The sequence below is a fragment of the Mobula birostris genome, chromosome 1 (genome assembly GCF_030028105.1).
Source record: "Mobula birostris isolate sMobBir1 chromosome 1, sMobBir1.hap1, whole genome shotgun sequence".
Lineage (NCBI taxonomy): Eukaryota > Metazoa > Chordata > Chondrichthyes > Myliobatiformes > Myliobatidae > Mobula > Mobula birostris.
This window is the reverse complement of record NC_092370.1, coordinates 180116165-180134723: the sequence shown is the minus strand read 5'-3', so window position 1 is coordinate 180134723 and position 18559 is coordinate 180116165. Positions and strand designations below refer to the sequence as shown.

At 38.3% G+C, this 18559-nt stretch overlaps 1 protein-coding gene across 9 annotated transcripts in view; it reads right to left on the bottom strand.

Annotated features, from left to right (window-relative positions):
- The window catches only part of meis2a (Meis homeobox 2a), a 113095-nt gene that overhangs the window by 28946 nt on the left and 65590 nt on the right, over window positions 1–18559 (bottom strand). For all 9 annotated transcript variants that reach the window (XM_072266903.1, XM_072266914.1, XM_072266908.1 and 6 more), the window contains one exon: window positions 11301–11377. In XM_072266903.1, the coding sequence (XP_072123004.1) occupies window positions 11301–11377 (77 nt within the window). The remainder of the gene's footprint in view (window positions 1–11300; window positions 11378–18559) is intronic.

Sequence of the window (18559 nt, the reverse complement as noted above, 5' to 3'; positions counted from 1 at the left end):
TCCTGCAAGTGTCATTTGGAATAAGAGCAGTGAATCAGGAACAGAGTGGAGAATATCTCAATTACGGAACTGATTGACTCCACAGAGAGTTGTTGCTCTGTCATTACAGTAGTAGACAGTGAGCAGCCTGCATTGTGTATTAGCAGAGTTTAACATTATTTGCAGTGGAACAACATCAGGGCAATTCTATACAAGAGTAAAGTGATAATTATTTAATCAATATTGTGCAACATCATTTCTACATTCAAAAGCCCCTACTCAGACTTAATACAATATACCAATTTCATTTTGCCTTAGCTTCTAAACTATTTACATAAGAACATATCTGCAAATAATGATCTTTAGCAACCAAATTAAAAAGTGCAACTATAGACTTCATTGGATTTAGACTTCACTTTATTGTATGAACACTGTGAAATATATTTTAGGATAAATTGCAAATGAAATGCAAACACTGAATAAAGGATCCGGATCAGAGCTAAATCTGTACCTATTGGTAGAGCACTGGATTAAAACAACAGCCCAGCTAGATTTCTCCCAGATCCCAAGGCAAAACCCACAAAGCCTAACTGTCAAAAAAACGCAAATGAAAGAAGATACTGGTTGCAGAGTGGTGTGTCAGGTTCATCCCTCAGGCCACTGAATCAAGTTTTTCTGAGTCATATGACATTAATAGTAGCGCTTTCTCTATACTCATATTAAACCTCAAGTCTGTGTGTATGAAAGCCACTCTCCTGCAACTACTTGTTTCAATTTATAATGGAATTAAGAGACCAGACAAAGTTCCACTTTAAAATATCTTTAAACTTTTTATATGCACTTATAAATCAAATATCACCATTCTCTTGTGTGTTCTACGTCAAACCTAGTTTGACAAAAATCAGTATTTTCTGACTCTTGTGCTAAAACTTGTGTTCATCTTTTTTAAAAAGTCCACGTTATTAGCCTGAAACAATTTGTCCAAATGCTTCAGACTCGGAGCAGATGAATAAATGTGTCACTGTCTTCCTAGTATCTTTATGACTAATGTGCATTTTTCAAATTAACTTCTTCTCCACTTGTTGAAGTCACATATAGTGGATTTACATAACACTGCATAATATCAACATAATTAATGCCCACATTCAACAACAATGTCATTAAACTATGTTAATACATTAGTTTTCCATAAAAAAACATGAATAATTTGAACATGTTCAGGCCAGGTTAAATGATACTATTTGAACTAACCTAAAGGGGGTGCTATTTTAAACTTCCCCACTGGATTTTTCTACTTGCTTCATACTCATCATGACAATGAGTATCGAACAAGTGAATGTATTTCAGCATTTACAGGGGGACAGAAGGAGTCAACCTACTTTGATAAAACCTGCATAACCAAGCAAATAATAAAAGATAATGGATAACCTTGAAGTGCTTAAGTTCCCAAATTTCTCAATATTTAATGATGTCATCTTTTTTGTAAAGTTAAGGGACTTGGATATAATGAGAAAACAGACGAGTACTTTTTAAAGCAGATTCTAAACTGTAGTTAATCATTAAAGGTACAACAAAACTGGGATATCATTTGAACAGTTGGCACATATTTATGTGAATATTTAGCTGTTTCATTCCCCTTTGCAGACTGATAATGGTTTGACCAATAGAGACCAAGGTTTCACACACAAGGGATCAGAAACTGATGTCTAGACCTAACCACTTAAGACAGGTGACTATTAGCCCTAATCCCAGTGGTGACTACCTCTCAACTATCTGTCTGGTCTGCATTAATATCTGGAGAATTTTTTCTAAACCAGTCAATTTACAAAAGGTGCCAATTTAAGCCATTACAACTGTACTGCACAGATTAATTTTCAGTGAAACAAAAAAAAACTTGGCAGTCATAAGCAAAAATAAAAGCCAGCCAATGAACATAGTTTTCTTCCTGACTATTAGAAATTGTAGAGTAGCAGTCAACTGTTAACAGATTAATTGACACATTCATTAACAAACTGCAGTCTCTATCAGATGGTCCAATCAAGTTTGATAACATCAGTCCTTCTGTGGAATCCTCTTTAATACAATTTATCTTCACCTTCTACCAAACACAGTGCTCTACCTTAAATGACCGGATGTCACAAGCTGACTATCACTGGATTTATTGCGACTTATAGCCTCTATGAAATGCAGTCTCACTAGTGAAGCTAGCAGGTATTTCGGCTGGTAAACAACTACACTCATTTGAGATCTTTTTTAGACCATTTGCTCTCCTTTCTTTCCAATATCAGAGGGTTAATTACTTCCCTTTAAAAAAGTAGCATTTTTGCATTTTCTGTATAATAAAAACAGTGAACATACATAATATGCTGTGCATAATGGAAGGAATCTAAAAGTGAATTGATCATTCTGGCAATTCTATCCAATTGTACCCCAGGAGGAGGATAAGTTTGAAAAGTTGCCAAGTAGAGCAGGTCAGCCAGTGGTTTCTGCCCTGCCAGGCATAAAAAAATTCTTGCTAAACACCCAGGACTCTGAGGATGAGCACTGGGCTGGAAGAAAGTTTAACCATATTGTACCAAGTGCTGATTAAAGAGGAAAATCAGATCTCATCCACAGAAAAAAAAACTCACAGTAGCTTCAGTGAAGTTTTCTCTCAATTCTGTCATGTTTTGGAGAAGGAACATCAGCAACATGTGTAGGGCAATTTAACACCCCTCACTCCTACATTGCTGTTCAATTAGATCCCAGCTAGTCTTCACTTCAATCCTTTTTATCTGATAGCTCAATTTTACTCAATACCCCCCCTTTTCAAAATTCCATCAATCTCAGTTTCCAAAACTTTGGTTGGTTCATATCCATTCCTTTGAGAGAGACAGAATTCCAAATTTCTATGTCCCTATGAGTTAAACAAGTTTTCCCAATTCTATAATTCGAGGTCCTATCATTTTTAATGCCCCATCAATGGAAATAGTTTTCCTCTATCATGTCTGTAAACTCCTTCCAATATTTTGAACATCTCAATTGCCCACAAGCCCACTGAAGTCACAAATCCTCATTTGGTGGAATTTCTTTTGAAAGGAAGACTTTCACAGAAAATAAATCCTAACCAATTACAAATTTGACTTTAAAGTTATAATGCTTTTTCATCAATTCTGGTTGAGATTTCTGTTAAAATCTGAGTTGAGTACATTCAGTAGAGTATCATATTGTACTGAGTATGGGCAACCTTGGCATAGCATCGTAAAATATTGCAGCAAATGTGAGGCTTAGTGATGAGTGCTTGAATGCTGGAAGTGGACATACTTCACAGAGTAGATTGGATTTGATGAAACCTTGAAATTATAGAATGCATTGTGTGTTGTATTTCAAGTTAAACCCTTTAACACTGAAGCTAACTGGGGGACTAAAACAATAAATCTGACAGTATGGACAGGTGTTGCTGTGAAGACTTCTATATTCCACATATAAAAAAGTAACAGCTAGTGGAAGTATTATCCTATTTGGCTATTCAATAAAGTAGTTCCCAAACTGAAGTGCAAAGAACTTAAAGACCTGATAAAGCTGATATCACCAGAAAGAACATATTATTTTACAAAATGAAATGCAGAGCATTTGCTGGTAAAAACAGATACTCCTTCCTCTCTCTAAGCTGTCTAAAAGCACAGCCTACCAGACTACTTTTCATATCTGCTTTCACGATTTTATTTTGATATTATTTCTTCAATGGTTTGCTCTGAAATATCAGACTGACTGCTTACTCCAACCCCCTCCTCAACCACTCCCCCCCCCATCCGCCCTCAATTGTTCCTTTTTATAGCCTTTGATGGCCTTTTCATCTGAGTGATGCAGTTCTTGGTCACAAATCTCACTGCTATTCCACTGTGTGACATCTTCACTCGTTTGCTGCTGCTCATTAACAAACAATACTGCTGTGAAATTGGTTTAATGACAAAGTAATAAAATTGCTATTCAACTCACAGATTGCCCGAGGCTCTTCAAGCTCCTACAAGGCTTACACTGCCTTGCCAAGATGCATTAAGCTGCTTATTTGTGTTCACTGCATCCTTCACTCTGTTTTAGTCTATTTTTCTCTGTCTATATCCAATACTGTTTCCTTGCTGCCATCCAACTTAAAATTAAAGTTGATTTATGCATGTAACCTATGCCACTTTGACTCCAAGTTTGCTACATCACATGACTGGTACTATAGATATTCATTAAAAAAACATGGCCTCTCAAACAAAGGGGAAAGAAGTTTTAAAATACAATTTATCTCAACTTAAGCAGATAATTATAACCTGTCTCTAAGCAAATATATAATGTTTCCAGAGTCGTTTTCTATGATATCATAATACCTTGCTCACAAATATGAAAGAGTCTGTGTCAGAAGAGACTTCATCAGTTTTTGTTTACAGAACATTGATTTGTGCTAGTGATGTCATCACATTAACAATGCTACTGCTTGGCAGGAAGTGGTGTGGTTGCATTTAATATGTCCACGATAAACAGAAATGTACTGTGTATTTTACAGAAAGGATGCCTTGACAATTTTCTTTAAAGGAGAAAGTTAATGTAAATGCATTATGGCTGATGCTCTCTAGGGAATATGAAATAAGCACTATTGTTTGGTAATGGAAGAGGCTGTCTCAACTGCCCCCAGCATCATATCACGTCCCCTTATTCCACAAGATGACACTGCTCCTTTAAATATCAGCTTGCCTTCTTGCTTGGACTATTTGAAGATTTTATTAATACAAGATGTACGCATACCTACAGAGCTGCTTTTCTGCCACCTGTTTTTCATAACGACTGCCCATTTCTAAAACTTCTTGCTTACCATTTCTGGAGGCCACAACCTCCCTATGATTTACTATTGATGGACAAGAGTGAAACAGCCAAAACACTATGTAACAGGTGGGTAATTCTAATTATAAGCAGCTAACATGTTTATTGCTTATAATGTAAGCGACTCTATGAGTAATTTGAGCTTTTATTCTGTTTCCCAAAACAATCCTTCTGAGGTTCTTAAAGCAGTGGCTTGGTTTGAAACTCCTCGATGTATGGAAGGAACATTACGCAAGAGCTTTATAAGAGAGCGATATACAGTAGGCACGGGGAAGGAGGCAAATGGTCAGAGTGGGGAGAGAGGGAAAGAGGTAGGTACATGGTTGAATAAAAGTGTTTTAGAACTTTATTTTGAACCAGGCAGAAAGACTATCAGAAAGAGCAATATGGGGATTGAGTTTCCGATCAGGCTGAAGAAGAGCCAACCAATTGTGGAACTGAGAAAACAAGAGCCAAAGTGCAAATCGATACTGAAGGGCAGAAGGGATAGTCGAAACAGGATGTGAGGTTTCCAAGGAACTGCCTGAACACTGAATTTTGTTGATATCTGCCAAAGACTGCCACGGATTGCTTCATTTGCTGCGGAGTTACTAATGGAACTGAATATTGTGCAATTGTTAGTGAACACTCCCAATTCTGGAATTTTATTAGAAGGAAGATCACAAGTGAAGCAGCTGAAGGTGGTTGGATCTAGTGCATGGTTGTGAGGAACTCCATTGTGCTGGGATGATTGACCAATGGCAACCACAACCATTTCCTTTGTGTACCATATGATTCCAACTACTGGAGCACTTCCTCCTTGGTGTCTACTGAACTGTAAAACTGCCATACCTTTAATTCCAAAAGAGTAGATGGCAACCTCCCTGGTCTTCTGGCTAATATTTATCCCTAGAATGACATTACTAGAGGACAGATTTTTTTTGTGATTTTCACATTGCAGCTTGTGGGTGCGCTCTGAATGCAACTAACTGTCACATTTCCTTTATAACAACAGTGACAAAGACTGACTGTATTTTTCAGACGTCCTGATATTCTATAACGATGCTATATAAAGGCAGAAAGTGTCAGCATAAACACGAGAATCTGCAGATACTGGAAATCTGGAGCAACATACACAAAATGCTGGAGAAACTCAGCAGATCACATAGCATCTATGGAGGGAAAATAAGCAGTTGACATTTCGGGTCAAGATCCCCAGCAGAGAGGAAAACAGAGTTAATGTTTCAGTTAATAATCTCTTATCAGACATTGCATAAGTTTGGGTTTCAACCATGTGTGAAGTTTCATGTTGCTGGAGTCAGCTGAGATGGGAAGATCAATTGTTTGTAGACACTGGTTGGAGAACAGAATGAATTTTGCTGATGTTGTGTTATCTTGGATAAAACATTTGGCTTATTTAAGGCTTCCCCTTCAGACAAGCATTTGAAACAGAGCAGAGTCAATGGGCCAAATGGCCTAATTCTGCTTCTATGTTCTATAGTCTTATGGTCTAAGCAACAGCCTAAGTTTAAGAAAAAGAGGTTGTAAGATAGTGATGAATGCTCTTTCAGTACCTGATCTCAGACTTTTGGATAACATAACTGACATGAAATAAACCACAGAAGTAAAGACAATAGCAATGAAAGTAATTGGCTATTTTATTACAAACTATTGATCTTGGGTTCAATGATAATAGTCTTATCTTTCAGTTAGTAGGCTATGGATTTAAGCATACCTCAGGTGGAATTTACAAAATTACATGATCTGAGATGATCCTAAACATGCAGTAAGTCTTCTCCGGGTACACTGGCCAAAATGTATCCCTCAACCCATAAACCCAGTAGATTATTTGGTCAATTACATCATTGATCTTTCCGTCAAACTGACAACTACATTTCCCTAACATATTCAAATGCAGACAAGGTCTGAGATTCATGGATGGACAGCTATGGCTTTGATAAGGAAGCCTTTCTATGGATCAATTCTAAGTGCACATGAGCAGTTAGTTGACAGGATGCAACAAAGACTTCAAAATTGGCAGTGCTCAGGAAATGCAATGGAACATGATAGTCTAGCTAAGTTCAGGTGCGATAAGTTCTGAAAGAAAACATTTTAATACATCAACTGAAGGGAGAATTGGAATGGAACTAGCAACTGATGTTTGCCTTTTTCCCTCTAGGTCAACATTAAGATTGATATACACAAAAGTAGTGATTATCATGATATCGGAAGTGTTAGTTAAAAGAAAAGTAATAGTTTCTTGTTGATAAAATATACTCCTAAGAAGTCAGGGTTAACCCTTGGCCTTGGCACAACAACTCAACAACAATGCAAGGTGCTATTTAGCTGTCAATTAGCATTATTAAAATGAGGCAAATCATATCATCAGCACAATGTTTCAATTTTACCCATTGCCTTTAGGTTACACGAGACACTAGTGTAGAATTAAGGCAGTTATTATAACCTTTTGTGACATGCTTCACGATATATTGGCTTCCCACTTGTCTAATTCTGTAGTTGCTGTTCAGAAGTCTGTAAGTGGAATCCATGTGCTGTTTGCATCATCACAAGTTGGAGATGTAGCAGATTGCAGTATAAACACGCTGGGGTATAAGTCACTGAACTCTAGTGTTCCTCTCATAGCAAATTGATAGCATAATTTTATTATGCTCTGAACAATGACTACAGGGAATGTGCAAGATCTGCACGGCTCTACATATAATCCATTTGACTAAATGTAACACTTCCATTAGATGAGTGTATAATGAAAGCAGTACTGGATGCCAGCAAGGACTATAACATTTCAGTTTTCAGATCTTGTCAAAAGGGCACACAATAAATCATACATATAGCTTATTAAATGTCATAGGCAGGTGATCCAACAGGGAGCACAAGGAGGGTGCTTATATTGCAAGATGACTTCGCTGTCATGTGATATGTATTCTTCAGAGCACTAAGGTCAGAAATCCTTCACATGGATTTTAATAAGCTACTTATTACCGTCTTTCAATGCTAATTATTTGATATATCCTTTTGGTAACCATCTATTAATATTGAAGTGGTAGCCATATTTTAACAATGATTGGGTAATAACAATCATTGTTCATTTTTATATAATTGATAATGCAATTCTGCTGAAGAAGTGGCAAGATTCTTCTGTTGGGGAGAATTTAAAAAAAGATCTTTGAAAAATTTGACTACTAATTTCTACTCTATTATAATATGTTATTAGGACAAAATTGAACTTTTTACCTTTATAATGAAAGAAGGTGACTTCAAATTGCCATTGCAATATTACACCCTCATAGGTGATTGCAAAAATCTATTAAATATAACATTACATTTTAAAGTACAGTTTATTATAAATATCTTCAGATTCTTCACTTATGCCAAATTTAACTGTCGATCAAGTATTAATTAGAGATCATATAGCAGTGAAAAGAAACCTAGAAGTTAAATTATAAGGCTTAATTGTGGGTGCAGGGAGGCAGATAAATGCTGTAACTACTGTATGTGAACAGGTCGAAGGACTGGTGTTCTGAGGTGAATGTGTCAACTCCTGACACCCCAATGCCATTCCACCCTCTCCTATCCGCAAGTCAGGAGTATGATGGATATTCCCCATATGTCTGATGAACATAGCTCTAACAACATTCAAAGAACTCAGTGTCCTCCAGGATTATGCACTGCATTTGATTGGCACATTAATTTCCTCTATCACTGGTGCACTACGCACATTTTCCATATGATGCACAGGAGTGACTCGCCATGCCTTTTTTAATGACACCACCCAAATCAATAACATCTACCACCTAGAAGGCCATGGACACCAGGCACATGCAAACCTACTAACTCTAACCTGCTCAACAAGTCATGCATCATCTTGACTTGGGTCAAAATTTTGTAACTCCTTCCCAACTGCTCTCTAGGATCAACCTCACCATAAGGACTGCAGTGGTTCAGGAAAGTGGTTATGATCACATTTTTAAGGGCATTTAGGGTTGGGGAAATACTCATTGAATTGGTAAATAAAAGCTCCTATCTCTTTGTCACATACACAACTCTATTTTCAAGCATTATCAATTCTGCTAGCATTAAGAGAGAGAAATAAAATTGCCAGTTTTTTTAAAATTTCAGTTGCACAATATGCAGTTTACACACTGTTGTATTCAACTCAGAAAGATAAACTGAATCTGTACACTAATGCAAAATTTGGTGTCTGTCATCATTCATTACATAGAGAAGGATAAGATAAATTTCACACCATATGCCATTAAATACTGATTCTTGCCAAAAGCCACTACAATATTTTCCCATGAGTCACAACTGAATCCAAAGATGTTTTCACAACAATCAGATAAACTTAAAAAGAAACAGTAATTTGACACTACTGAGGAAAACCTCAGTCTTCAGGTATCATGTGATTTAAAATCCCATACAGTACTAAAATTCCCCTAAGTGGGCACACCCCAGAGAATTCAGTAAATTTTTCTTTCTAAATATAGAACTGAAGCAAAAGACAAAAGTAAAAATGCAGCTCATTATACATAAAATAGTCCTTTATTTTGTTCTTTATTATTGCATAGATGCCTTTGAAACATGACTAACTACTTTATCCTGAACATTGCCCAGAATTCTTTTTTATTGCCTTTTACAATTGAAAATTAAGCAAATGCTAAAGAATTGCAAACATGGTTTCAGCTGTCTGGAAATGATGTGCCACTTGCGATATCAAAACAGAGCTTCCTTCTGACCTCTCCAAGCCTTAATTGTGCGGCTGAGACAAAGGAATGATTCAGCATCCCTTCATCTGGCTGCTTGAAACTAAAAAGGGCTGCATCAGTCCACTGGCGCTGGCCATTAATTTCCTGATATCAAATGAGAAAGCTCTTCAAATTGATCACAGCACTTCTGCAAAACACTCTTTAGCTTGGGAAACAAGAACTGGAATGATTTTTTTTTAGCTATTTAGGAGCCTCTTTCTATTTTTATAAGTGTGCAATCCCTGCACTTTATGATGTCTAATGGGACCATGATCTAGCACTTGATATCACATGTCCAGTGTTTACAAATGTACACCCTTGCATCACCTTTGACTTTCAGTATGGCAATCAAGACTGTACATCTAATTCTTGTTTCAGAAATGACAGTGTCAGCTGATCACTGTGAAGCTTTTGATGTCTGAGTGGCTGAGCTCTTAACATTGTCAGTTCTTTAGGAAATATTCAATTATTAATTGGGTACAAAATGTACTATATCTAGCACAACATAAACTGGCAAAATTAAAGTACTCAATTGCTTTAAATGTTATCTAACTCACTGGTTTCAAGATACCATTTCAAAGATCGATACAATTATTAAATTCCGTGAAATGTGTATTTTCGATTTAAAACAATTCAGTAATTTTTTTGGTCTTCAATACTGCAGTTTATTTCTGCATAAGCCTGCCTGACAGAATATAAGCAACTCAATTTTCTGCTCTGTAGCTAGGCACATTGCCTTTTACATAGTGCTAGCATGAAAAGGCAGTGGCTAAGCTTTGGTTACTGGTGTAATTGAAATGCTATCCACACTATAGGGTGCATTAAAGTCAGATAACAGCAGTTCCTGTGGCCAATTTAAGTAGCTTGACTTCCCTAGGAAAAAAAAATTGCCTGACAGATAAGGCAGACAAACTGGCTAATTCTCCAGGCATGTCTCTCATTGTGATCCTAGAAAAATGAGAAAAAAATGAATCACAGAACCACAAAATCAATTGACCCTCAGGTTGCTCATCAGGCACGGAGTCCGATAAACCTAAAAGCTTCGTTAATGTCTGCCTGCCTGTATCCCACAGATAGAGCACTTTGTAAATGAACCTGCTTTGATAAATATATTAAGGAAAGCTGCGAATAAAAGGAAAGTCTTCTCATTTGTAAATACAACCTCTGCTACATGGAATTATAATGATAAAATGGGGTTCCATGTAATTAAGTTTGTATAAGACCTGAAATCCGTGCAAATACCTTCCCTGAATTTTGAAAGGAAACTGTCAGTTCAATTAATCTGAACATCACCCGAGAATGTACTGAACAAAATTAAGCTGCAGATAAAGCCCGGGCCAGTATTTTGATAAGTAATTCCTGTATCATTTCTTTGGTACTGTGATCATTTCATTTAATCCAACCTCCCTACATCTCCCCCACTACCATTCAAAGTTATGTGTTAAGCCATCTACAAAGGGACAACTAGTATTACTGCTGTTGCAGTAATCCACCATATCACACATGTAAAATGGGAAAAAATGTATACTTTTACAAACATGATCAAAAAAAGAAAATCAATATCCTATTCTAAATACAATTTCAAAATGGGATAATGTAAAGCCTTCTATCTAGCATACCAAAATCAAAGTTGCATGTCTGTGTGCCAAATAATTTTGAGTCTCCAAAAAAAGGGGGCTAGTTACAAAGCAAAGCACCTTCGAGAGAGGGAGAGAAGAGGGGTAAGTCACTCACCAGTTGTTCACTTGTAGGATTGTGAGTCCCGTGTCTTGGGCTAACTGTTTCTTCTGCTCCTCTGATGGGTACGGATGCTGCACAAAATAATAAGCATTAGCCATGAGTAGCTTGGAACCACAAAACAAAATCTGGCACTGATTAAACTCACTCTAACTACAGAGGGACAGTGTCTCATTAAAAAAAAACCTTTGCAAGGAAAGCAAGCAATGCTCATCTAATATGGATTTTTAAAAATGAAATGAATTATTTTGATTGCTGGGTGTTGACACTTTTTTGGATCAGCCTCCAGCCCTTTTGAAAGGCATGTAATTGCAGGAGGCTTTCCTCATCTTACCTTGTCCATATTAGTAATGACCCCTTGCTACTGCTAAACCACTAATAGTTTTCAGCAGAGGCGAATGAAATGAATAGGATGAATCTAAATTCACAGTTGGTAATTTGCATTGTATAAGGCTGCCTTAGCCTCTTGGACTGCTCTTGGTCATCAATCCTTGGTTGTCAGGTGCTGCACTACGCCACAGTGATAAATATGCTTCCTAACACCAGAATCCATCCAAACAATGTGATTGTCCTTTATTTTACACTCAGTAATGAAGATAATTAATGGCTGATAAAAACAAGGATGTTTTGCGGTAAGAGGAGGGAGTAAAATCAAAAGGTTTACATAATAATTCTGAATGGGACATGTTTTGGAATCATTTCTTAGTAAACCTCTAGTGGCACAAGACTGCAGCCACAAATGTACTAGTTATTATGTGTTGTCAAAATACGCCTTTCCCTTTTCCACCTAATTCATCAATATTAGTTCTTTCTGCATTGAAGCTGGTACAAATGACAGTGAAATGTCAGTATAAAACCAAGGCTAACTACTGTGGGAGAAGCAAAGCATCTTCAGGTAATGCAGTTACACTATATATATGGCCATTTGAAATCTCTAATTCAGTCATTTCTGCCATAGCCATCCTGTAGCAATTGAGGTTTCCCAGTGGAATACATGCTAGAATATAGTAACAATGATGATGGATCACCTCATCACTGTGGAACCAGACTGTGGTGAATTAAGGACACAGGTCATAGGTTTGGCTGTCCTCAAACCACTCTGCACTGATGAAGCTTTCAGAGGTGTGAAATGGTAGCTACACAGAGTATGTATTTTAACCAGATACTAATTTTCATCTTTCCTGCTACACATACAGAACTCTGCCCCTTGGTCTTCTTGCTAGCAATGACTGAAAATGATTTTACACTAAATACTGTCTACTAAATTCCATATTGGATATTTTTTTTGCACAAGATTAAGTGTATAGTCAATTTATGCTGCAACTAGATGTGGACCTAAGTATTAATGCTTCCTGGCAGCAGCCAAACCAAGCAGGATTGTTGCATGACTCACCGAGGCTCATAGACATGTACTACTAAACATGGAGAGAGAGCAAAGCACAGGCACTCAAATCACAGCAAATAGCTTTATTTGCTTGCTGCTTCACCAGGGCTTACAGGCTGCACAATAACGATTATGGAAGCCCCAGTGAAAGGCCATCACTATGGTGAAATAAAACAGTTATCATTTCTTACACTTCAAAGGCTGGGATCATAAGCCAGTAGCTGTGTAATGTTGCTGTGAACAGGGTTCCCCCACATACAAAAAAAAAACAGTTGCTGCCCCCTCGACAATAGCTGGCTTCGCTGCTGTTTTCCCCTGGCATCCAGCCAGATGCTGGTTTGGTACACCATTAATTTATGTTCACTGAGTTGGTGCAGGTCTATTGCAATGCTTTTCATCAATTTGCCTTCCAAGTTGAGACTGTGGTCTGCCAAATTCTGAGCTAATATGTTGAAAGCATTATACTGAATGTGATCAGTGAAGTTATGGTAAGTTTTTGTGGTTCCCCAATTTACTAATGCATGTATACTGCATGCAGATTCAAATACCCACTCACTGCCAGAGCCCGTGCCTTTCTCACAGAAGTGAAATTTTCACTGAATATCGGTGATATTCTACAAATTACTGCTTTGTCATAAATTCATGAAAATATACAGTATCTGCAATCAGCATGCACTCTGAATAAACATCAACACCAATTTAATGGCTTGTGCACACATTGTAAACCAGAAAGCCTCAGTGGAGGCAAATCCAGATAAATCAAACTCAACCTCACACAGGCAAGAAGAAATTGGGCTTTTATTGCGGTTTATTTAATTCCACAAAATAAGCACAACTTTTTAGTGCAAGGATATGAAGTAAATGCATAATATACATTTTGCTATGCACGATAACATAGTTGTTAGCACACTTGGACTCAACCTCAGATGAAGATTAAAATACTGTGTGCAAAATTGATTAAAACCAAATACCTTGTGTCCCAGTTAAGCTGCACATTTGATGTTCATGTGGAACGAACTTCCATGCCATACCAATACTAAATATCTGGTGGAACTCTGTCAAATTTGCAGATACCGCTAATTCAGTGTAAGTTGCAAATTCACTGGGGCAACAACAGAGCAAATGGAGGGTGTAACCGTAACTGTCCCCCACAACCATGTTTAAAATCCACTATGTGTGTGCAGTTTAACGGGGACGCTGTAGCTTCCAGTGCACCTCATATTAAATGCTTTTCTCTCCAGTGGCTGGAATAAAAAAGGCAGAATGGAAAGATTACCCACAGGAGGAATAAAAGGCCAGTTTAAACCACCTACTTCTCCTCACTTTAAACAAAACTGAGAAAAAAACACTCAGTAGAAGGAATCAGCATAATAGATCCCAAGCACTGATGACCAGAGATGACAGTTCCATCCTGTCCCCTAAATTACTGGATCAGTGTAGCCAGAATTTATGAGAGTCAGACACTGGACCTCACATAGCTCACATATTAGACCATTAGGCATCTAACTACCTCTGAACAATTTCAATGCATTATCTCTCCTTCTCCCTGGGGCACAAACTTCACTCTTCCATACTTTTAATATATTTTGTCTGTACGAAGCAGATCGAGTTATTACATGCTAGCAGAACACAGCAAACACTAGTATCCTGCCTGTAAGTTTAGGAGCTGATTTCAGCATGTCTACTGACTGTAAAACAGCATACACAGCCACACAATAAACTTTATCTGGGGGTGGTTTTTATACTTCTGAGCTACAACTTGATTTGTTTTGGTGCTGACTGTAGATCCAACTCTTTCCTAGAAAGAGGGTTCATTATTTTTGTTTACAAGTCATGCACATACGGAATCCACTTATCTTAATTTCATAGAAAAGCCTGCAGTAACCACAAATAGATGAGTGGTTTCCACATGAATTAACTCAAGTCAGTGGTTACGAGGCATTCCATCAGAAATCTTTGCATTCAGCACATGAAATAAACAACACAGTCATGCAACAGAACAATGGACTGTCTACAAAAATGATCCAACTATCACTCCCAAGCCAGCTTCGGTGAAAAGCGCCATAGTCCCATCAACAGAATACTTGCAGTAAGTCAGTTTGCAAATTCTGCTTATTAAAATAAGATCAAAAGTTCCTTCACAGGTACAAAATGAGCCACAGATGTAATGTTTCCTCTGATCAGCTGCAATGTTTCCTCTGATCAGCTGCTTAACCAATGTGAAGCTAATAAAAGAAGTGCACTCTCTATCTGTACAAGGTGATCATGGAAGTACACCCCAGGCTTGACACCTTAGGTTATTTTGTGATCTCACTCTGTGATACAGTTTGAGCTTCAAAATAACGAAAGCCCACAGTTCTGATATTTGCCCATTGCAAGATATAGCTCTCACATAATGACAAACCAACAGTCTGTGAAGAATTCAAACAGCATCTCTGGAGGCAAAAGGATGATCAAGGCCTTACATCAAATCTGAGAATACACAGGGAGGACAGCAAGTATAAAGAGGTGAGAGGGAGGAGTGAGCAGAGGCTAGAAGGTGAGAGGTGGAACTAGATAATGGAAGGATGATGGGCAGATGGAGCCAGGTTGGGGACGGGATAGAAAAGGTGAACCAAGGGAGAAGAAAACCAGGAAGGGTCTCAGCCCAAAATGTAGACTGTACTCTTTTCAATAGATGCTGCCTGGCTTGCTGAGTTCCTCCAGCAGTCTGTGTGTGTTGCTTGGATTTCCAGCATCTGCAGATTTTCTCTTGTTTGAGGTAGGTATGTGGGTGGTGGGCCAATTGAAACAGGTAAGGAAGGATAATAAGCCTTGTGATGATGGGGTTGTGGAGAGATGGAAAAGGTGAACAAAGGGAGGGAGAACCTGGGTGGGCTGGTGGCACTGGCAAAGGAATAAGGAGTGTAAGATACCTGAATTTGGAACATTTAATGTTGAAGCCATTGGGCTGTAGTCTACACAGATGGGATGTGAGGTACCGTTCTTCCAGTTTGCAACTGGCCTCAATGTGGCAGTGGAAGAGGCTAAGGACAGATAGGTGAGTGTGGGAATGGGAAGGAGAATTGAAGTGGCAGGCAAGCAGAAACTTGAACAGAGCACAGGCAGAGATAGATGAGTGGACCAGGGAGTCATGGTTACACAGAGAACACAAATAGAGGTGGAGAGGGGAAGATATGGCTGGTGATGGGACTCTATAGAAGCTGATGCAAATGGTAGACGGTGATATGCTGGATGTGAAGGCTAGTGGGGTGAGAAGCAGAGGAACTCTTCCTCTGTTCTGTGAAAATCAAAATCTGTTGATAGAGTCATAGAGTAATACAGCAGGAGAACAGGCCCTTCAGCCCAACTCATCAATGCTGACCATGGTGCCCACCAAGCTGGTTCCATTTGCCTGAGTTTAGTCCATATCCTTGGAAGCCCCTATCTATGTATTCCTTCAAATGCTGGAAATCTAAACAAAAACATAAAATGAATACTCAGCAGGTCAGGGAACAGCTCTAGTTTGCTGCAACACTTGTCATAGTCAAGAAGGGAAAGAGACACCACAGGGGAGAACAAGGCAAGAGAGACAACCGGAAATCCCATCAGAACGCAGAGTAGGACTGTTTCAGTTTGGGCATTTCTAGAGGAGAAGAAGCAGTGAATTCACCAAGTGAGTGAAAATCAAGTCAATTGTAGATGGTGGAAATATAAGCAAAACATAAGATATTGGAAAATAATCTGTTCTGTCTGCTGGGGGGGGGTGTTTAGAAGATAGGGTGTGAGAGTAGAGATGTGGGAAATTGAGGGAATGTGTGTGAAAGGTCCATCAATTATGGGAGAGGAGAAGCTACATTTCCCAAAGGAGAAGGACACCTCAGAAGTCCTAGAATGGAAAACCTCATCTTAAGAACCCAGTGTGGAGAGAAAAAGAGAAAGACAGGTATAGGGCCTTACAAGAGATGGGGCGGGAGGAGATGTAGTCAAGTTAGAGATGGGAGTTTGTACGTTCATAGTAGATATTAAAGGATAGTTTATTTCCTGAGGTAGAGTCAGAGGGAGATACAGAAGAGGGAGAGAAATGTCACAAAGAATCCAAAAATAATTCAGGAGTATTTGAGTCCAGAGTGGAAGTTGATGGCAAAGGTGATACAAATGACAAATTCCACATGACCACAGGAAGCAACAGCAATGTTGTTGATGCAGTTAAGAAAAAGTTGGGGAGGGGAACTAGAACAGTTTCAGAACAAAGGCTTTTCAAAAGGCCAACAAAAAGACATACATAGCTGGGAGCCATGTGGGTCCTTACGGCAATATCTTTGATTTGCAGAATATGGAGGAAGAGAAGTTGTTCAACTAGTTCTGCAATGTGGATAAAAGCGTTACTAGAGAAGAACTGGGTGAGTCTTTGTTCTTGAAAGAAGCAGTGGGGATTGGAGGTGTAGAGTGACTGTATTCCCATGGTGAAGATGAGGTGGCTGGGACCAGGGAAATGGAAGTCGTTAAAGTAATGCAAAGCATGAGAGGTCTTGGATGTAGGTGGGAAGGGACAGGACTGAGCAAAGGTATAACACAATAATGTATACAGCCTCTTGTGTCCACCCTACAGATTGAAGAAATATATGAAATAAGTAAATCATGAGGTCAGGACTGGTTGGTGAGGGAGAGGTGCGGAGAAAATCCGAACAGATAAATGTGATGAACCTTGGGTAATTCTTCAACATGAGAGATGCGATGTAAATGCTGGCGGTAGTGGCTATGGCAACAAAGCTATAACATGTGTTGTATATTGGCAGGGGGCATTTGAGTTGAATGACCTGTTTCCATGCTGTAAGTTTGAAGTTCTTGGATTCAAGTTAAGAGTCTAACTTGAATCCCTGCATTATGAAGAGAGTAATAAGTGCACTGATATTTAAAATAACTTAGCTGGAAAATTATGAAAATCCCACCTTAGTACTGTACTTTTGACATAAATGTTGGCAAACAAGCAGAAAGTAAAGCGAGTGATCATGTTTAAAATTTAACCAAATCTTACCAATTTCATACCAATCTTCAGGTATTATGTGAATTCCATGGTATCTGGCATGCAACTGAAAATATACGAAATTGTTTTTGGCAGAAGGGTTTGAAGACCTTTATTCTAAAATTGTAATCTTAACAACAAAGCTGCAAAGCTGAATATAAGGTCTAAATATCCCATAATTTCACAAATGGGAAAACGGTCAGGATAAGATTTATTCAGTTTTGGGCCATTGTGTTGCCTCAAGTATATTTGTTGGCTGATGAATAGCCAGAATCAAAAGCTAACACAGGAGAGGGGTGCAGGTTGGTGAGAATGGAGGCACTATAGAAGGAGGTAGCGTGCGGGAAAATTCTGGATCAGGGAGGCTGTGATGGAGAAAAGGCCTTAAGAGTTGGTGGAGAGAACTGCTGGTGGTTGTGATGAGGAGCTTCAGGCAATGCAAAATATTGCCAAAACAGTTTTAAACCCTTGTCAGATTATTTTAGTTCAAAAGCTTTGAACTTGTGACACTTGTCTCTAGTAATGAGTCCTAAAGCTTGCCAGCAGTAAAGCGGAAGTCAGAAAAAAATGTCAAGGTAATGGCAGATGATAATCCCAGTAATCAGCAGGATTTGCAAAATTTAATCCTGGATTCTTATAATCAAGTCACGAATTTGGGACTGCAAGGCAAACATGATGTTACTCTGTGTACGGTGATAATGGCATAGTTTGTATGATGTCACTGTATAATATTTTAATGGCTTTATTCTGTTACAGTAGATTTAGCGAAAGTACCGAAGAAAGTGGACTTACTTCATCAATATTGACACAATTCTATCCTCACAGAATGAAAGTTTCATGTCTGAACTCCTGATACAATTTTGTCTG